At 39.3% G+C, this 20,779-nt stretch overlaps 1 protein-coding gene across 3 annotated transcripts in view; it reads left to right on the top strand.

Annotated features, from left to right (window-relative positions):
* Nucleotides 1-20,779, top strand: part of Malt1 (MALT1 paracaspase) — a 53,305-nt gene that overhangs the window by 14,465 nt on the left and 18,061 nt on the right. The window contains exons 4-9 of one of the 3 annotated variants that reach the window (XM_042675143.1): nucleotides 3,721-3,880; nucleotides 4,687-4,865; nucleotides 5,639-5,735; nucleotides 6,319-6,351; nucleotides 10,242-10,268; nucleotides 12,775-12,807. In XM_042675143.1, coding sequence (XP_042531077.1) covers nucleotides 3,721-3,880; nucleotides 4,687-4,865; nucleotides 5,639-5,735; nucleotides 6,319-6,351; nucleotides 10,242-10,268; nucleotides 12,775-12,807 — 529 coding nt within the window. The remainder of the gene's footprint in view (nucleotides 1-3,720; nucleotides 3,881-4,686; nucleotides 4,866-5,638; nucleotides 5,736-6,318; nucleotides 6,352-10,241; nucleotides 10,269-12,774; nucleotides 12,808-20,779) is intronic. The other 2 variants (XM_042675144.1, XM_042675145.1) reach the window with 2 other exon arrangements.

Consider the following 20,779-nt stretch of genomic DNA (forward strand, 5'->3'; position numbering starts at 1 on the left):
TCAGGCTTGAGTTCTTGTCTCTGAGCTTCTTTTGCTCAAGGCTAGCACTCTATCACTTGAGCCACAGCTCCACTTCCAACTTTTTTAGTAGTTTATTGGAGATAAGAGTCTCATGGAAGCCTGTGCTGGTGGCTCATGCCTATCATCCTAGCTACTCAGGAGACTCAGATGTGAGGATCATGGTTCAAAGCCAATTAGAAAAAGTCTATATGAGACTCTTATCTCTAATTAGCCACCAGAAAACTGGAAATGGAGCTTTGGCTCAAAGTGGTAAAGTGCTATTGAACAGAAAAGCTTAGAGATGGCATTCAGCCTGAGTTCAAGCCCCATGACTAAAAAAAAAAAGTCTCATGGACTTTCCTGACCCTGTCTGGCTTTGAACCATGATGCTCAGCTCTCAGCCTCCTGAGTACCCCTTAGGATTACTGGTATGCACTTACCAGCACCCAGCATAGGCTGTTCTTAAGTACAATTCAGATTACAAAGTAGGCATTTTTTTTTCTGGTTGGGGAAGGATTAGATCAAATTAATAAATTTATGTCAGAAATTGAAATTCATTCCTTCTCCCTCTCCCTCCTTCATCTTTGAGATTGAATACAAGCCCTTGTACATGCTTGCTATTTTTTTTGGGGGGGGGGGTCTGTTCATAGGGCCTGAACTCTGGGCCTGGGCGCTGTCCCTCAGCTCTACAGCTCAAGGCTAACGCTTTACCACTTGAGCAACAGCGCCACTTCCAGCTTTTTTCTTTAACCCTTGTACATGCTACCTACATCCCTGACCCTTGATCTTTTGAGACAGTATCTTACTATGTAGCTCAAGCTGAACTGAATTTTTCTTCTTCCATCTCCCAAGTGCTAGGATTATATAGGCATGCACCACCATGCTCAGCCATAGAATCTTCTCTTTCAAGTTCTTTGAGCTGCTTTGATACTAGAGAGTTCTTACTCTTCTAGTTGCCTTATGTATGCCCCACTCTTGTAGACTTTTTTCTTTTACTTCATCCTTTACCCCTTCCTTTCTACTTTATATCTTAAAATTCTGTATTCTTTTCAACCTGTTAGTATTTCACCTTTCTTCCAAACTTGATAATCTGAAACCAAACAAGAGCCATTCTGAGATCATTATCTTTCGTTAAGTAAGATAATCTTAAGTTATAGCAGAAATTTGTGGTTTATGCAAATGTTTTTATTTCTGTCCCTGAATACAGTTAAGGTAGAGCAACTGTGGCATGTAGCAAAGAGATGATATATGGACTTTGGTGCTCATAACTCTGCACTGGATCACTGTTACTGGCCATTTAAATTTCTATCATATATTGTGAGAAATTAATTATGCCTAGCTTTCTTGAGATATAGTAGCTAATGTTATTCTTACTATATCCCCTCTAATACAAGGTTGCTTTTATGTTGATAAATGTCTTTTGAGGATAAGATAATGAAAAAAAAAACATGCCGCATTAAATATATCATTTGTAGAGTACATCCGGATGTGATAGGTAGGAATGTAGAGGATTTGGAGTATGCGTTGGATTTGAAAAGTTGGAATGAATTTAGCAAGCTAAATTTTATCAGACTACCCTAGTGTTCATATGTATGATTTAAGAGACATTCACTTAATTAAAGTATTTCTTAACTGCATATTTTATTCCAGGTCTCATTCTAAGGCATGATAATAGACATCCACGGTCCCTGTCCTCACAGAGCTTGCAGCCCAAGCCAGAGATAGTTAACGAAGGCATTGTTTCTGTGAGCTAAAAACTAGTGAGGCGGTTAAAATAATCGGTGTGGCAATAGGAAGTGAGATGTCACTGAAGGTTTTAAGATAGGGAAGAAACCTGGTAAGATTTATGTTTTCAATACACAAACTTGCAGCTTGAAGGAGCTAAAGAACTACAAGAAGACCGAATATTTAATGTCCGTGCTTGACTTAGAAATAGCTGTAGTGTGGACTCACATTCAGCAGTAGAGGTAGATCCCAGGGCATATCTCAGAAGGTATTTTAGAAATATCCAGACTACTAGATTGGGTATGAAACACAGGGAAAAAGAAATCCAAGGTAACCCCTACATTTTCCACTTGAACAATTTGGACATGTTTGTACTGAGTTTTTGAGAAAACTAAAGAGAAAGAGATTTAAGGAGAAAAATCAAGAGTTTTATATAAAACAAGTGAAGTTTGACATGTCTGTTACATATCCAAAGTGAAATCAGCTAGGCAGTTTGGCTATCCAGGGAGACAGCGTTGAGAGGTATGTAATGAAGGAAAATAAAGGAATGGTCAGTGAGGATTCTATGGGAGAAAAAATAAAAAGAGAAAACATTTCAAGAACAAATGGTTAGCGTTTTCAGTGCTTGGGACAGGAAGGGTACAAGAGTATGTTTTTGAAAATGGTATAGTGAAAAGAGAGAGGTAGATGTCAAAGCAGAGAACATTGCAGGAGCAAGATCAGAGAGGACGAGATTGTTGGAGAAGGAAAGCTTTTGCTCTACATCCTTTGCTTTAGTGTTAGAGATCTGCAAATAACAGATGAGATGGATTGGCAAGAGAAAAAGTCTATTCATATCCATATGGGAGCCTACCAAAGCCTGCCACTTACTAAGAGAATCTCAGAAGTTTATACATCTAACGTAGTAAGAAGGGGGTAGGGACCCTCATGGCCAACACCAGATTTCTTCAAAGGGGAGAAGAAGATATTTTGTGATGTTTATTCATTCAGGTATCAGGATCAGAAAGTTTCTCTTAACTCTGCAGAAGGGATTTATTTATCTAGTCAGGGAGTAAAAGCTACCTCAAAAGGAAACATGGCAGCCTCATTTCTTAGAAGTGCCTTCTTTTTGTCACAAAGGAAGCTGGCAAAAGCTTCTTTCTGCATCTGTTCAGCCCTATATGTCTTCCATTTAATACAATCTTCACACCAGCATTAGGGTTCTGATTTGGTCCTCACAGATCTTTTAGCCCAAGTAGCCTTTATTGGGAAAACATATCTTCATTTTTTTTAGTATTGTGAAAATACCATACAGAGGGGTTACAATTACATGGGCAAGGTAATGAGTATATTTCTTATCAAGCATTGTTGCCTCCTCCTTTGTTTCCCCTTCCCATCCCTTCCCATCTTCCCCCTCCCCCCACCACCTTATCTCACCCCCCTCCATGCCAAAGTTGTAAAGTTCGTTTTTTAACATAACGACTTGTACATCTCATTGTTGCAATGAGTCCACCTGTATCCCTATTTAAACAATGTTTTTTCCCTTCCCCTCCCCAAATTATACCAACATCAAATATAGTGAAAACAGGGTCTTCATCTTAACTGAAGCAAAAAAGGCAGTTGTGAATAACTCCAAGCATATGTGAGTTTGTGGTTCAGCAGCAGGAAGAGATGATTTCTATCTATAGACATATAGTACATGAGAGAAGTAGGATTGGACTGAAATGTGAAAAGAAAGCATGCATTACTCAGTCATCTGGGATACATGGTAGGGTTGTAAGGCAGTGGTAAGTGCAGCCTGTGCAGCTGCTCTGCTTAAATGGATTTGTAAAAGCTATATGGATTTCCAGAACTTCAGTTCTTAAGATGATATTGTTTATTTTATAACTAACAAACATTTTAGAAATTGAAAGAAAAAAATGTATACTTTCCAAGCTCCATAGTAAAATCACTGTGTTTTGTAAGATGTATTGTGATGGAATCATTCACTTAATATGCTCTAATTAATTTTCACAGATTCCATATGGAAATTCACCAGAACTTATTTTTAATGCAGTGCATGTGAAGGATGCAGGCTTTTATGTCTGTCGAGTTAATAATAATTTCACCTTTGAATTTAGCCAGTGGTCACAATTGGATGTTTGTGATGTGACAGAAGTAACAGAAAGTTTCCGGGGTAAGTCACAAAGTTGAAGTTTGCTTGATGGGTTGTCTTTATTTTAATATTTGTTTTTAAATGGACTTTAAAAATATCAAAATAGTACCCAAGGTTATATATATGTAGTACTTTACCCAGTGGTGTCGTTAGGCAGTAAGATTTGATCCCATGTGGTTTGATTGTCCTTCTCATGTGTCTTGCCTCATACATGTGCTTACAGAACTCACAAGATGATATAGAAATTTCTCAGTTTGGTCCTTGCTGCTGAGATTTTCAAACATTCTAGCTTTTGGCCTGGAGCTTTTGTGCATGACATCTATAACTCAAGTATAGTTTCTCCTCATTGCTTCCATTTCTTGATTTATCCTGCCTAATACTTTGATTACCCCAGAATTTCCAAGTTTTTATTGTCCACATCACATTGATCTCTTTTTTTTCTTTGATCTCTTCAATGTTTGTGTGAATACTACAATTTTATCAAACACCATTTAGAATATGTTTTTAAAGATTATAAAAATTAAGCTGGGCACTGGTGGCTCATGCCTGTAATTCTAGGTACTCAGGAAACTGAGATGTGAGGAACACAGTTAAAAGCCAGCCAGGGAAGGAAAGTCTTTGAGATTCTTATCTTCAATTCACCACTGGAAAACCAGAAGTGGAACTGTGACTCAAAGTGGTAGAGTGCTCGCCTGGAATCAAGCCCTGCAATGTACAAAAAAAAAAAAAAACCAGAAGAGTAAACTTGGGCACATATATTTATGTAAAGTGTAGGGGAATTTTGTTTTAATTTTTAACTTAGAGATTTTGTTTCCTTTTAATTCAAGGTAGTTTGGATGGCATCTCTGAATCCAAGTTGCAAATCTGTGTTGAACCAAAGTCTCAAAAACTGGTGCGAGGTAGCACATTGGTTTTACAGTGTGTTGCTGTTGGAAGCCCCATTCCTCACTACCAGTGGTTCAAAAACGAATCACCATTAACACACGAGACAAAAAAGCTGTACATGGTAGGTAGTTGGTTTGTTGGGGTGTCTTGGGGGCTAATATATAAAACAAATAGTACAATTAAAATGTAAAGTGAACACTAAAATATATTCTTTGAAGTGTTTCAGATCCCTTATGATTTAATATTAATTGATTCTTAATATTTGAAAGTGGTGTAATTCAACCTGGGCTCCTAAGTAAAATGATAAACATTGTACCAAGTTCTCCACTATTAGAATAATTATATCATTTGCTTGCTAATATTTAACCTCATAAATGGAGTTAAGAAATGTTGAAAGTCGGGCTGGGAAGGTGGCTCAGTGGTAGAGCGCTTGCCTTGCATGCATGAGGCATGGGTTTGATTCCTCAGCACCACATAAGCAAAAAACAAAGAAATGTTGAAAGTCTTTTGGAAATTTTTTCAAACACAAAATGGCTTTTACTAAGCCATATTTTTTTTCGTTTTGGGGGGTGGTGATATTGGGATTTAAATTCAGGGCCTCACATTTGATAGGCAGGTGCTTTACCATTTGGTCCAGGCCCAGAGTCTGTCACAGCACAGACCTAATCCTCCTGCCTGTGGCACCTGAATAACTAGGATTATAACTGTGTACTACCACACCCTGCTTATTGAGATAGGATCTCACTTTTTGCTATGCTAGCTCCAAATAGGAATCCTCTAGATCTTGCCTCCCAAATCACTGGGATCATAAGCATGAACCACCATACCTCTGGCCTTTTAAGCAAATTTAAATTAAAATTGAAGAGAAAATGTCTGTTTCTGATATGGATATAGGTACCGTATGTGGATTTGGAACATCAAGGAACCTACTGGTGTCGTGTATCTAATGATCAAGACAGTCAAGATAGTAGAAAGGTAGAAATCATCATAGGTAAGCAGTATTTCTCAGTGTTCTGACAAGTCAGATGTAAGCCATAAATAAATAGTTAAGCAAAAGGAATTCTTTTTTGCCTTATGTTTAATAGTATGTTAAGTGCTAGAAGTTGTTTCTTTTTTCTTTTTCCCTACTCCAGAAGTTAGTTTTGTTTACATAAAAATGTTAAGAATGCATACTAAGTCGTACTCTAGTTTCTTTATACAAAGAGCAGAAAGAAATGAAAATGACCTTATTGGCTCATCCTACTTATTTTTTAATGTTGTAGTTTATTTTAAACACTTGTGTCAAAATGTGTTCTTTAAAGCTTTGAGTCTAAAAAACTTGATCTAGTGGAAGAGTTTTAATAAACAAAAACTATCACAGACATAAAAGAGTATTAGTCAAAATTCCAGTTATGAGCTGTATAATTTGGTAGTTTGTTCTATTTAATATAATTATGGCTATGTTGTTAGTAGTAGGAGATGTTGGTTATGTGTTGGTTTGACAACGTATTTCTGTGATATTTCTCTCTCTACTTAATGGCTGCTTTTCTAAAAGAATGAGTTCAATATATTTAAATTTTTTTCTCTGGCACAAGGAGGAACAGATGGGGCGGTGGAGTGCACGGAAGGTAGTATAATCCTTTGGTTTGAGACTGAGTCTCCTGCATGCCGGACACTCTGGGGATCGGTGGAGGACTCTAAAGTGCTGTGATGGAAAAAATACTAGCTCTCAGAAATTACTTCGACTGAAGAATATTGTATCCTAGTTTTTATAGTTTTATAAATTGCCTGAGACACTATGAAACTGACTCATAACTAACAGTGTTCAGTTGTTTTCTCTTGTGTGTAAGAACAAAGCTCCTCATAACATATTTTTAATAATGAACACTTAGGATTTTATGTTTTGAGTCATGGTCTTACCATGTAGTCTAGGCTGGTCTGAAATTCTCAGTCCCTCTGAGTGCTGAAATTTCAGACATGTGCCATTTCCTGACTATTTACAATTAACTTTAATGTTAATTGTATCTTCATACATTAAAAAGTAGCTATATTGTCATGAGTATTTGTTTAGATCATCTTATCCCTTAAGCATGATAAGATGCTCCTCAAATTCAAATGCAGTTTCTGTTGAAATTTCAGGACAGATTTATTGTCCAACACAGGTTTTATCAAATAGCAAATATTCTAGAAATAAAGTAGAAATTTTTGAGGCTACAAGTCTCTAAATTAATCCACCATTTCATCTCTGCCATTTACAGAACACTGAAAATCTATTTTGACATAAATTCCAAATTTGTTTTAATTAACTACAGTACTGTACTTAAATTGTAATGAGTAAATGCTAAAACTTGGATTATCTTAGTGTGATGCTACATTAGACTTCAAATTTAGGTTTGTGGATAGCAAAGTATTTTTTCAATTGCCGCCTCTTCAGACTATTACATACTCTTGTTTCCTATTTGAATAAAGTAAAAAAATAATATTTAATCTTACATTTACTGGCTTTCCTGTCATTTGGATTTCTATAGTATCATTTTAAAATACTAATAACTGGGGCTGGGAAGGTGGCTCAGTAGTAGAGCGCTTGCCTTGCATGCCTGAGGCCCTGGGTTTAATTCCTCAGCACCACATAAGCAAAAGGAAAAAAAGCCGGAAGTGGCGCTGTGGCTCAAGTGGTAGAGCGCTAGCCTTGAGCTAAATTGCTGAGGCACAGCTCCCAGGCCCAGAGTTCAGGCCCCACGACTGGACCAAAAAAAAAAAAAAAATACTAATAATTGCTGTTTTTATTCTAAAAGTAACTGAACAAGAATCCTAGGAGATCTAATCCCTGATCTGTTAACCCTGAATGAAGGACGTTATGTGATGAAATCCTATTGAAACTTCTCTCCCTCTTTTACTCCTTTTTGCTTACTTGCATTAGAGATGTCTGAGAATGAGCACCACTGTTTGGCTTTAGATGCATGTGATTATCACATTCCCATGCTGCTTGTGTGCCTGCATGATTTACCACATAATTTTTTCCAATAGCAATAATAATTTTCAAATAACTTATTCAGAATACCTAGTCTGGGAATGTAGCTCAGTGGTAGAGCACATGTCTAGCATGCACAAGGTCCTGGGTTCAATCACCAGTGCCTCTAGGAAAACACACAGAAAAAATCACCTATGACAGTTGCTCTAAAAGTTTTAGATGGAAAAAGTAGAAAACATTTTTTCTCAGAAAGTCTACAAAACTGGAGACATTTTACAGTTGGCGAATTGATACATATTGACAACTTGACATTTTATTTTATATATTTCATTAAAGCTTTTGATAAAGACAAGAGGTAGAGTTGGATAACTGAAATCTGGGATAGCTGTGGCAGTGAAATTGACTTATATAACTCAGATTGGTAAAGCTAAAGGCAGGGGGACCCCAAGACAAACACAGACTGTGACAAAACTATCTAACTGTATTAAAATGTATGAAACGTCCTCACTGAAGTAGGTGGGACAAACAGATAAGAAAAATATCAGCCAGACACCGGTAGCTGATACCTCTAATCCTAGCTACTCAAGCATGAGGATCATGATTCAAAGCCAGCCCAGGCGGGAAAGTCCTCAAGATTCTCATCTCCAATTAATCACCACAAAAAAAAAAAAAAAAAAAAAAAAAACAGGCCAGAAGCACTAGCCTTGCCTTGAGCAAAAAACAGTTCAGGGATAGTACCTACAACAGGCACCCCCCCCCCCCAAAAAAAAAAAAAAAAACCATCTTACAGACATAACAGTAAAATTGCACATACCCTGTGCACTGGTAGATTCTACTTTTAGATGATTTTATGTGCTGTAAGAATATCATTTCGAGGCAAGCCCTGGTTGCTCATACCTATAATCCTAGCTGGTCAGGAGGCTGAAATCTGAGGATCATGGTTCAAAACCAACCTGGGCAGGAAAGTCCCTGATACTCTCGCATAAACTACTCAGAAAAAGCCAGAAGTAGTACTGTTGCTCAGGTGGTAGAATGCTCAGGCCCCAGGATTGGCAAAAAAAAAAAAAGAATATCATTTCTCCGTAACACTTTAGAAATACTGTAATACTTGTAAATTGTTGTGAATGTTAGTTTTTAGCTTCTTTAAATGTGTAAAGAACAAAACAGGTGTTGGCTATAATGTTATGGATATTTGATTGTATTAGCCACATTGTGATTGTATAAGCCACATTTGGTTGTGATTATCCACATCAGACCTTGAGAGACCATTAGTCTAACCATTAGAAAAGCATCAGAAAAATGTCAAAGGACATTCTACAAACTATCTGGCCAGTTACTCCTCAGAACTCAAAGATAAATATTTGAGGACCTGTTATAATCAAAAAGAGCCTAAAGAGACACAGTAAATGTGTATGGTGTCCTAGATGGAGTCCTAAGACAAAACAAAAATATGACTAGTTCATTAACTTGTGACCATATAACATGTTAATAAGAGGAAAACAAAAAAGTTCATAAGACTCCAATCTCATCAGAAAAGGCTGGGCATACTGGTGGGCACCTGTTACTCTAGTGACAGCAGAAAACCTAAATAGCACTATAGTCAAGGATGGGCCAAGGAAAAATTGAGACTATCTCAAAAATAACCAGAGCAAAAGGAGTAAGACGTATGGCTGAAGAAGTAGAGCCCCTCCTAGCAAATGCAAAGCCCTGAGTTTAATCCCCAGTTCTACCACAGAAACAAAACAAACAAACAAAAACCTTAAGTTTGGGGTATACAGGAACCTTCTATATTGTCCCTCAGTAATTCTATGGATCTTCTGCTGTTCTAAAATTCTTTTAAAAAATCATCAGAGATTAATTTCAAGAAGCCACAGACTTACTTACCTCTTGACTATGTTAGCCCTATAATTGGCCAAAATATCTCAAACTTTGAACAAACTATGAATGAGTCTATTTAGCTGTGTGTGTGTGTGTGTGTGTGTGTGTGTGTGTGTGTGTGTGTGTGTGTGTGTGTGTGTGTGTGTGTGTGTGTGTGTGTGTGTGTGTGTGTGTGTGTGTGTGTGTGTGTGTGTGTGTGTGTGTGTGTGTGTGTGTGTGTGTGTGTGTGTGTGTGTGTTGTCCCTGAGATTTTTTTGCCAAGGCTAGCTCTCCACTTCCCACTTCTTCCCACTTTTCTGGTACTTGATCCGGGATAAGAGTCTCTCGGACTCTACTGCCTAGGCTGGCTTCAAACTACAATCCTCAGATCTCAGCCTCCTGAGTAGCTAGGATTACAAGTTTGACCATACCCCAACCCCCTCCACCCCTGCTTATTTAGCTTTTTGTCATTTAATGAAAACAATAGCTTAGAAATCCTGAGTGATGTCCACAACAGTATTCTTTGCTATTTATTCCTATTTGCATGCCTCCTTCATTTGATTTGGAAAGTTTGAAACTGATAAAACCTAACACGACTCAAAAAATAGCTTTGTCATTACTCTTTCAATTTGTGCTAAATAAGCCTTTAGATTATTTCAAATTAATCTATTTTATCTTATTTTGTTTTAGATGAATTAAATAATTTTGGACATCCTGGTGAGTAAGACAAACAGAATATTTTAGTTTTAGATTAGTAAATTGAGGGCAACAAAAACACTAGACACTCTAGTAATCCTAGCAACTTGATTTTTTTTGTTGAAATAATAAAAAAATACAGTTGAAATTACTACTTACTTGCAGTTCGGTTTCATACAAATGAGAATCAATAATGTTCTTGATTACAAAAATATAAGGGTAGGAAAATATTTAACATGACAGAAAATCAATGTATATTATTCCTTATATCAAGAAGGAAGTTAAAGAAGGAATGTATGATCTTTAAATTGCATGATAAGCATATTTCAAAGAGTGATTAGTCACATTCCTGAGCTTATCAGACCCTTAGGATCTGTGGTTTACACATAGAACATCTGAAGTCGGGTGTGTTAGTGAGGATAGTGAGTGAGCACTATGCAGACAAGCTGGGCAGTGACCTTGAAAAGCCTGACAAGCGGAGGAATATGCAAACCTCGTTGTCCAGCTTTAATCGTAGATTACTGAACAAGCTAAGCCAAAGGGAAAATTTTTAACTAGGATAAAAGTATACCAATAGTGAGAACTATGAAAAACCTTGATATGGACATTCTGAAAAGCAATAAGGGAACCTGTGAGTAGATTTGAATAAAGTTATAGAGAAGTACATTAAGAAGGCAGTTAGGTAATTTCATATTTAGAGAAACCTATGTCTCATTATTTTAGTGTGTAACTGGTTTGCTTTCCTACCTGCTTTTCTTCTCTTTCTTCTCTTCCTACTCTGCTCTGTCTCTCTCCTTCCTTCCTCTCTCTATTTCTTTCTATGTGTGGTACTGGAGACTGATCCCAGCACCTCACACATGCTAGACAAGTACTCTACCACTGAACCCCGAGCAGTGTGTTTAGTTTCCTATTTCATAAACATCTATCATTGTACATGCAGTTTGGGCTGTGCTGATTATATATAATAAATTGGACAAAGCAGAAAGACACTTGCTGAACTATAATGTGCTCAAATTCATGCAAAGCCTCCATGAGACCCAAACATCAGTACTCCTGGAAAAACACCTTAGCAATTGCTTCTCTTTGTCTGGATTGAATTCCTTTTCCTATATTTATTGTTTGTTGTTTCTTTCCCTTTGATGAACATGTTGAAATTATTTCATAAAATGTTTTGCTTACACATATCGTTAAACTTCTAAATTTTCCTGGCCCCCTCTTCCCTTACTGTCCCAGGATTTGAGAGAAAATTTGAATGTAAAAGAAGTGTTGTGCAAGTGGCGCTGTGGCTCCAGTGGTAGAGCGCTAGCCTTGAGCTGAAGAGCTGAGGGACAGCGCCCAGGCCCAGAGTTCAGGCCCCATGACCGGCAAAAAAAAAAAAAGAAAAAGTGTTGTGTTATATGTCAGGAAAGCTTGGACGAGGCTCCCATAGCATTTCTATTACTGGCCATGCACACAGATATTTACCCTCTCCACAGTAGTGGATACATGGATTGAACTACATCTTTCTCTGTATCTCTAACCTGGTGGTACTCGTGGGTTAGCAGGACTATTCCTCTCTAGAGGAATGGCGAAAGTGTCGAATGTGGGATGGAACTCCTTCAGTTAGAGCCCAAATTTGCTATTAGTTTCACAGCTTCAGGCAAATGACCTAACCTCTCTCGTTCAGTTTCTTTATCTGTGCAGTGGCACATCACCTCACAAAATAGACATCTGTTTATAAAGCATGCACAACAGTGGCAGTGGAGGTGCAGGTGTTAACAAAGACTGCTGCTACTTGTTACTATTCCCCCCACTGCCCTTCTTAGATCATCATTGTTACCAAAGAAATTCTCCTGCCTTGACTCCAATTTTATCCATGCTGTGTATGTTTTTATTAAAAATCTGAATATCTGCTGGGCGCTGGTAGCTTATTCCTGTAATCCTAGTTACTCAGAAGGCTGAGATCTGAGGATTACAGTTCAAAGCCAAGCTGGGCAGGAATGTCTGTGAGACTCTTATCTCCAATTAACCACCAGAAAACCAGAAGTAGCCTTGTGGCTCATGTGGTAGAGCACTAGCCTGAGCAGAAGAGGTCAGGGATAGTGCCCAGGCTGAGTTCAAACCCCAGGACCAAAAAAAAAAAAAAAAAATCTGAACACCTTATAAATGTAAGTAATTCATTAGCAAGTGTATTCTGTATTTTTTCCTTTTAAATATTTTTCTCTAATTGACATAAAATATATGTATTTACTCAGTATAGTATTGTAACCAGTAATTGAATCTTCAAATTCTTCTTTAATTATTTTTAAAAGTACAGTTGTTGCTCTGTTGTGCTATACAACATTAGAATATTTGACCTCTTTTGTATTTAGGTAATCATTATCAACCCTTTCTGTTCCCCCACCTTTCCAGCCTCTAGAGACCTTTTCATTAACCTATTTTAATAATGCTGCTACTATTTTCCTTCATTGCTTTCCATTTAGCTTGAGTCCTAAAAATATCTGTATCTTGAATGGTGACATGTTTTTGTTTTCTTATCTTTGTATAGATAATAAAGAACAAACAATTGACCAGCCTTTAGGTGAGTAGAGTTTAATGTGCATGATCAAATATAAATGTTTAACTATTTTTGATGAACATGAAGGGATTTATTTTAACTATTTTTGTAACTATTTTATCATGGAAGCCAAATTTTTATTGTTGATAATTGAAGAAGAAATATAAAGAGGCTTTATAAAATTACAGATTCGGTTTCTGGTGTCTTCAAATTCTATGGAGTAATTTCTGTGTTTCTTGCAACATGCAAACAAAAAGAAGTGTGTGCATGATTTGCAGAGAGAAAGAGGTGAGGGTTAACTCTTTGTGGGGTAGAACTTAGGAGAGAGCTCTACAGAAATTGGATTTGGAGTTTGCATGGAAAGAGGAGGATTTAGATGCAATATAAATGGATGTTTTGAATGGATGTTAAGAATACCTTGGAAGAGAAAATACAAGAGAAAAAAAGAAAAACAGGAAATACAAGAAGATATACGTGAGATGATGCCGTGAAAGTTTAGCAGATTAACACTTAAAGAGGATAGCTGGAATATATCTAAGGTCATAGGTTCAATCTCTAGTACCACAATTAGTAAGTGAATAATAAAATAGAAAAAAAAAATAGTTAAAGAAAGTAAAAGAGTCAACATTCTCATCCTGGGAGGTCAGGTGAAAGAATGTCTAATATTTGTCCTTTGGATTAAATGACTGAAGAAAAGGTTGCTGACAGTGAAATTCTAGAAGCCCCTACCTATTTATGAATCAGGTACATAGTTTTACTGTGGATTCAAGTGTGGATAAGTTGTGTAATAAAGTAGATAAAGAATGACTCAAAAGGAAATATGTGAGGACAATATAATTTGTTGGGGGAAAAAAGTGGCGACCTGATAGAGGGGACATACAATTCAGATTTCTTTGTAAAGTGAGAAAATATGAGAATGTTTACATTAGAGAAGCAGAATCTCCTAAGGCTGTGCAGATTACAGGTTAGAGCATCCATCAAAGAGTAGGCAGTTTTTATACCCATTTCCTAGAGAGGATCTCTGGGATTTGGGGCCAACTAAAGAGAAATGGCTTTAATCAGAATCTTGAACATTTTTTAAAATTAGAAGAGAAGATAGTGAACATATTGAAAGATATCTTAAGAGGTTGACATTTTCAATTGATGGTTTTCCTTTTTAGGTAAATCTATTTAAAGGACTGAAGAAAAGAGGAGTAAAGTCTGAATGTAGAACTTGTGTACTGGCAGAGGTTTAGTTGCTTGGAAAATAAAAGCTACCATCTACAAGGGAAAGAATATTGACAGAGTCAAACTACAGATTTTAAAAATTATGAATTCACAGTGGTGCAGATCTGTGATGTGAATTCTCTGTAGCAGAAATCAGCAAATGAAAAGACAAAACTTATTAACTGGTCTTTCTGTTCACATCTACACGTCAGGCCCTGTGGTAGCCAGTTTTACTGAGGTCATATCCAGAGAGAAACGAGAGTTGGGATTTTAAGGAATTAGCCAAAACTGCATAGGGAAAGAAAGTCTTGAAAAGATTAGTAAGTAGGAGAAATAAAGATTCAGGGGATTTAAAGAGGATGCTAACTTGGAAGACCAAGTGCCACCAAGGAAATGTATTACTTGAGTTTCACAGTTGCAGTAGCTCAGGTGATGGCCAGGTCTAGGGTTTGATCCTGGAATTGATCAACCATGAAAGTGAAGGCACTGGATGCTGAAAGAGACAAGGAACCATGAATTGCTGCCTTTAAAAAAGAAATGTAGGCCAGGCTCTGTTGGTTCACGCCTGTAATCCTAGCTACTCAGGAAGCTGAGATCTGAGGATTGCAATTCAAAGCCAGCCCTGGCAGGAAAGTCCGTGAGATTCTCACCTCCAATAAACCACCAGAAAACCAGAAGTGGCACTGTGGCTCCAGTGGTAGAGTACTAGCCTTGAGCTGAAGAACTGTGAGACAGCGCCCAGGCCCAGAGTTTAAGCCCCACAACTGGCAAAAAAAAAAAAAAAAATCTGCCAGATGACCAGTGCCTACAATGCTAGCTACTCAGGAAGCTGAGATCTGAGAATCTCAGTTCAAAGCCAGCCAAGGCAGAAAAGTCTATGAGATTCTATCTTCAGTTAACCAGCCAAATTCTCACAGCAAGAAAGCCAAGCAAGAGTACTAAATCCCTGATTTAAACCTCAGGAAAGGCACCAAAATGAATAAATATTTGTTATAGCTGGGCACCAGTGGCAGGAGCCTGGGATTAAGAAGCTCAGGGTTCAAGAGCAACTTGGGCAAAAGTTTGTGAGATGCCATTTGAACTATAGCTGGGCACAGTGTTACATGCCTGTCGGCCCAGCAACTCAAGCCTCAGGATGAGAAGCAAATGAGGAGGATCACCATTTTAGACTAGCTAAGGTTCATAGGATTCATCACAACAAAAAAGGCTGGGCATAGTGGCGTGTGTCTGTCATCCTAGCGATGACAAGAAGCACAACAAAGGATTGTGGTCCAGGCTAGCTTAGTGAGATGAGACCTCTCTGAAAATAATCGGAACAAAAACGGGCTGGAGGCATGCCCAGCAAGCATGAACACCTGAGTTCAAAGCCCAGGACTGCCAAAATTTAAAAAAAAAAAAAGAAAACTTTCAGTCATAGTGTTCTTTTATTGCTGTTGTTATTTCATGTGTGTATGGGGGGAGGGGGGAGTCATAGGGCTAGAGCCTGGGCACTGTCTCTCAGTTCTTTTGCTCAAGGCTAGTGTTCTATCACTTTGAGCCACATCTGCACTTTGAGTATTCTGGAGGTTAATTGGAGGTAAGGGTCTCATAGACTCTGGCTGGGCTGGCTTTGAAGTGCAATCCTCACATCTCAGCCTCCTGAATAGCTAGGATTATAGTCATGAATCACCAGTGCCCAGTATAGTGCTAAGTTTTAATGTATTTCAGCTCCATTATCTTTCACCCAGATCTCTAAATATCCCTGTTAAAAATACCTAATAAAAAAGTATTCTAGGGGCTAAGAAGGTGGCTCAGTGGTAGAGCACTTGCCTTGCATGCCTGAGGCCCTGGGTTCGATTCCTCAGCACCACATAAGCAAAATGTAAAAAAGCCGGAAGTGGCGCTGTGGCTCCAGGGGTAGAGTGCTAGCCTTGAGCTGAAGAGCTGAGGGACAGCGCCCAGTCCCAGAGTTCAGGCCCCACAACCAGACCCCCCAAAAAAAAGTATTCTGACTGGATGCTGGTGACTCACACCTGTAATCCTTGCTACTTAGGAAACTTGAGATTTTAGGATTGTAGTTCAAAGCCAGCCCCGGCAGGAAAGTCCATAAGACTCTTTATCTCCAATTAACCACCAAAAAGCAGGAAATGGAACTGTGGCTCAAATGATAGAACACTAGCCTTGAGCCAAAAAAAACTCAGGGATAGAACCCAGGCCCTGAGTTCAAGCCCCTGGACACACAGACACACAGACACACACACACACACACACACACACACACACACACACACACACACACACACACACACACACACACACACACACACACACACACACACACACACACACACACACACACACACAGTATCCTAAACAAAAACAAAACAAAGTATTTTCTGTAGTGAGAAGCCATGTGTTATGTATGCACATAACAAGGTCCAAATATGAATTTGTCACTGACGAGTTTAGTAATGATACTAATTACTTGGTTTTTAATGCACTTAGTTATAATACTAATAATGAAATGTATAATTTGCCCCTTAGATGCAGACATTTCCTTCATTTGAAAACTTGAAACTGTAGTTAATATAACTCGCTCAGGATTACATAATGAATAGTTAAATTAGGATTGATGCCCAGATATCAATAGATGCAGTACATGATGCATGCCATATAATAGAAATCATTACATCATTTAATCACAGGGATACACTTTGAGAAATATGTTATTAGACCATATAGATCCATTACTCAGTGTAGCCTCTGCTATCAAGAAATAAATAAATGTGAATATGAGACAAACAAGGTCGTGACTGGTATCACACAGCATGCATAGTAGAAATCTTTTGTCTAGGAGAGTCAGGGAAGGCAAAGTCCAGGTAGGATTTTTAAAGTTAAATTGGAGGTCCCCGTTACAGAACATGAGAAAGTGTTTTTGAGGCAGAAGAGCAAAGGCCTAAGTGGTACGGTGGGGTACAAGCGGGTCAGTATTCCTGGCAGGTAGAGTCCTAAAGTATTGTTGTCCAGACAGAGGCTGGACAGGTGGAGTGAGGCTGTGCCAGCTGCAGCTTAAATATGAAACAGAGGCTCAAGTGAGGACAGACCAGTCTTCTCCAAAGTCCCATGTGCTCCTGCTGTGTCTGCCATGCTGGTCCTCTGCCCCCTTTTTTGAGTGTCAGCATGAAAGCAATACAGTGGAAAGATGTTTTTTTTAGTCAAGAAGCTCCCATTTTGCCTTCTACTTGCTATGTGTCTTACTGTGTAATAGATGGGTAACAGAGAAGACCACTTCCCTTTCTTGCCAGGGTGCCCACTGGGCACTTCCTGCCCCCACCAGCAGCCCCAGTGAACACTGAAGCATGACAGCAGGCTGATCTGGACCCCATCTCTGGAGAAATGAACTCTACAAAGTTTCCCATTCTGTAAAGCCTGCATGAGCCCTCCTTCCCACAACACCCTCCACAAACCTCTGCTATAGTGTCTAATGATGAGAAAGACCGAGGGAAGTGAAAGGGAAATTTAAGAAATGGGGGCAGCTGTGGGGGGTGGGGGGGAAGATGACTGATGGCCATCCTGTCCGCCAGGAAGATAGCTTGGGAGGTAAGGCCAGAAATCCTTCAAGATGAAGAGATCCAAGAGAACCATGTGCTTAAAAATTCCAGCTTCTCATTTAAGAGAGAGAGAGAGAGAAATGATTTTAAAATAAAAGAAAAAACCAGAGAAGAAACATATGAATTAAAAAAATAATAATAGAAGCTAAAAGGCTTGACATGCATGAACTAGGCTCTAGTGGCTCAAGCCTGTAATCATAGCTGCTCAGGAGGCTAAGATCTGAGAATTGCAGTTCGAAGCCATCCCAGGCAAAATAGTCCCCATGAGACTTCTATTTCCAATTAACCACCAGAAAACTGGAAATGGCGCTGTGGCTCAAAGTAGTAGGGCCATGAGCGAAAGAACTCAGGGACAGCACCCAGGCTGTGTCCAGGCTATTGAATGACCGACGGGGAGGGAAGAGGAGGGGAAGTGACCTCAGTTGAAGAAAAATCCCTATCAGGAGCTGGATGTGCCTCAGTTTGATGTTCCAAGTCTCAGATCTATTTTTGGAGTTTCTTTGCCTGGTACAGTACAGAGAACAATGATGCAGATGTTCCCAGTCAGATGTCTTGCATGAAGGTGTAGTTTGCATGGAGAAGACCTGCATGAAGTGTGAAGGTATCTACACAATTTTGGGAATCAAAAAGGTGGGTGAAATAGAAGTGCCTATGACCAAGAGGCTCTGAGCTTAGAAGCCTAAAGCTGTAGCCAGTTTCAAATACTGCTGGAGCAGTATTTGTGAGACCTTCCAGAATACTTGCTTACCGAAGAGCTTATGTCCCCATTGGAAGTCTTGTAGGAGGACAGGACCAGAGACCTCAAGAATTCCAGCGTTTGCTCAGGATGTTCCTGGAATGTACCTTCTTATACCTTGAGCTGCCTTCTGATTTCCTGCCTTGTAAACATAGACCGTGTTATCACCAAGGAAGCAGAAACAAAAATGAAAACAAACAGAACACCTCTACAGTACCCAGCCCTGCCATCCACATCAGCAGTCATGTCCTGTAGGTGCTTTCATACTCCCAAAGAGCAAGTGATGAGACTTCCGCACTGCTCCATCATGGCCACGGTGCCCACACTGCCAGAGACACAGGCTGGCCTTAAAGAGAGCAGAAGGCTGGAGCTTCTTTTGGATTATTTACATTGGGACCTGTAGAGTAGGATAAAGGATTTATCTAAAAAAGAAAACGTATGGGGAGTACAAAGAATTTTGACAGACCTCAAGAGAAAACAGACTTTAAAAGACAAGTGTAAAACCAAGATCACAAAGGAGATAAACCATTCTTTCAGAAGAAGGTATTTCGAAAGAAATGAATGAGAAATAATCATTCCCTTTGCCCGCAGCCGTTTCTGCACTGGCAGATTGCCTCACCAAAAGAAGAGGTGGAAGGCCTCAGAGCTGAGATTGCTGCGATGCAGTTGCCAGCGGCACAGTCCGTACTCTGGAAGTGAGAGTGAGAGCTAGGACCAGCAGGCACTCGCAGGTCACTCTGGATGATGTGCAGAGGATGAACAACTAGAAATAAAGAGCCAGTAGAGTGTGAGGCCAGCAGGGAGCTGCAAGCTCAGGTTGCTCCAGATGCAGTGAGTTGAAGGAGGAGAAAGAGGCTCAGGAAGACGAGGCTCCTGAGCGGCTCCTTGCTAGGCCTGCTAGCCCATAAGGACATGTTTGAAGCAAGAGCAGCCAGACAGGCAAGGAACAGGCAAAACTCCACCCAATAAGGGCTGAGAGGAAAATGTCCATCTGGGCAGTTTGGTTAGCTGTGGAACCTTCCAGACTGCGAGGCCTGTGTTTTCAAAACAGCTCGCCTGCTGCACATTCTGTAAAGGTTCTGCTTATATATCTGATTTCTCAGCAGGATCAGATTCTGGAGGCTTGCAGGGGATACTTGAGTTTTCCAGATTATTTGAAAATGAGTTTTCTTTGCTAGCATAGCTTTTAACCCATAAAAAAAAAAATACCATTTTTATTGTCTTGTGATTCCTGGGTTGACTGTTTTCTGCCAGTGGGTCTTCTGCTCTTCTGCTCGTCTCGCCTGGAGTCTCTGTGATGGTTGCAGTCAGTTGGTGCCAGAGCATACCTGGCACCTTAGAGAGGATGGGTAGAAGACTCCCCTCACCCTGCCTCCTCCCTGACCAGACTGCTGCTTTCTTCACGGTGACTGGGCTTCTTAATGCTTAGACCCAGGACTGGCAATGTCACACATTATTTTGGTTGGAAAAAAATCACAGGGTACCCCTGTTCAGGGTTGGAACTAACAACACTGGGGGCCATTTGCTACTCAACAGCTAAGCATGGACTAGAATGTGAATGGCTCTGTATGCCTGAGGAACTGGGACCTAATTTTATTAGAATGTGGAGAGTAATTAAACGATTCAATGCATCAGAATAACAAGGACTATATAGTCAGCCAATCAGGTTTGATACTAGTGTGTGTGTGTGTGTGTGTGTGTGTGTGTGTGTGTGTGTGTATACATACATGTGCCAGTCCTAGTGCTTCGATTCATTGCCTATCCCTGAGCTTTTATGCTCAAGTCTGGTGCTCTACCACTTGGATCACAGCTCTACTTTTGGCTTTTTTTGGTAGTTTATAAGAGACTCATGGGCTTTGAACCACAGTCCTCAGATCTCAGCCTCTTGAGTAACTAGAATTACAGGTGTGAGCCACTGGCACCCAGTTAATACTCGGTTTTTATGGATATCCAAAGACTGACAAACACTTTTTTAAAATAAGCATACTTTAATAACAGGAAAGGCTCTCATTGTGATAATTCCTCACATTCAGAGAGTATACAGTATGTACCAAGTCCTTTTCCAGGTGCTTGGGAATATGAACTTATTTTGGATAATTATTACACAATGTTAAAATCCAGAATCAATTTTGAAAAATATCCTGTATTAAGCTATGAAAGATACCTAGGATCCTGTAGTTTCTGTCTTTCTGCATAAGCAACTGTCATTTTTATTTCCTCCCTTTTTTTGCGGGGCGGGGGGGTGCTGGAATCAGACCCAGGACCCTCATCTGCTAAGCACAGGTTCTGCCACTAAGCTACACCCACAGCCTCATGTTTCTGTCTTCCAATAAATGGCTTGTGTTTAAGAACTTGTAGGTGGCTCTTACAGTAAATGTTTTTATAGAAAATTTCTTAGCATTTGTCACCTGAAAACCATCATAAATTGCTTATTTAGTTGCTATCTTAAAGTTTTCTTTATTCT

This window comes from Dipodomys spectabilis, unplaced genomic scaffold (assembly GCF_019054845.1).
Source record: "Dipodomys spectabilis isolate Male_0828 unplaced genomic scaffold, ASM1905484v1 ptg000024l, whole genome shotgun sequence".
NCBI lineage: Eukaryota > Metazoa > Chordata > Mammalia > Rodentia > Heteromyidae > Dipodomys > Dipodomys spectabilis.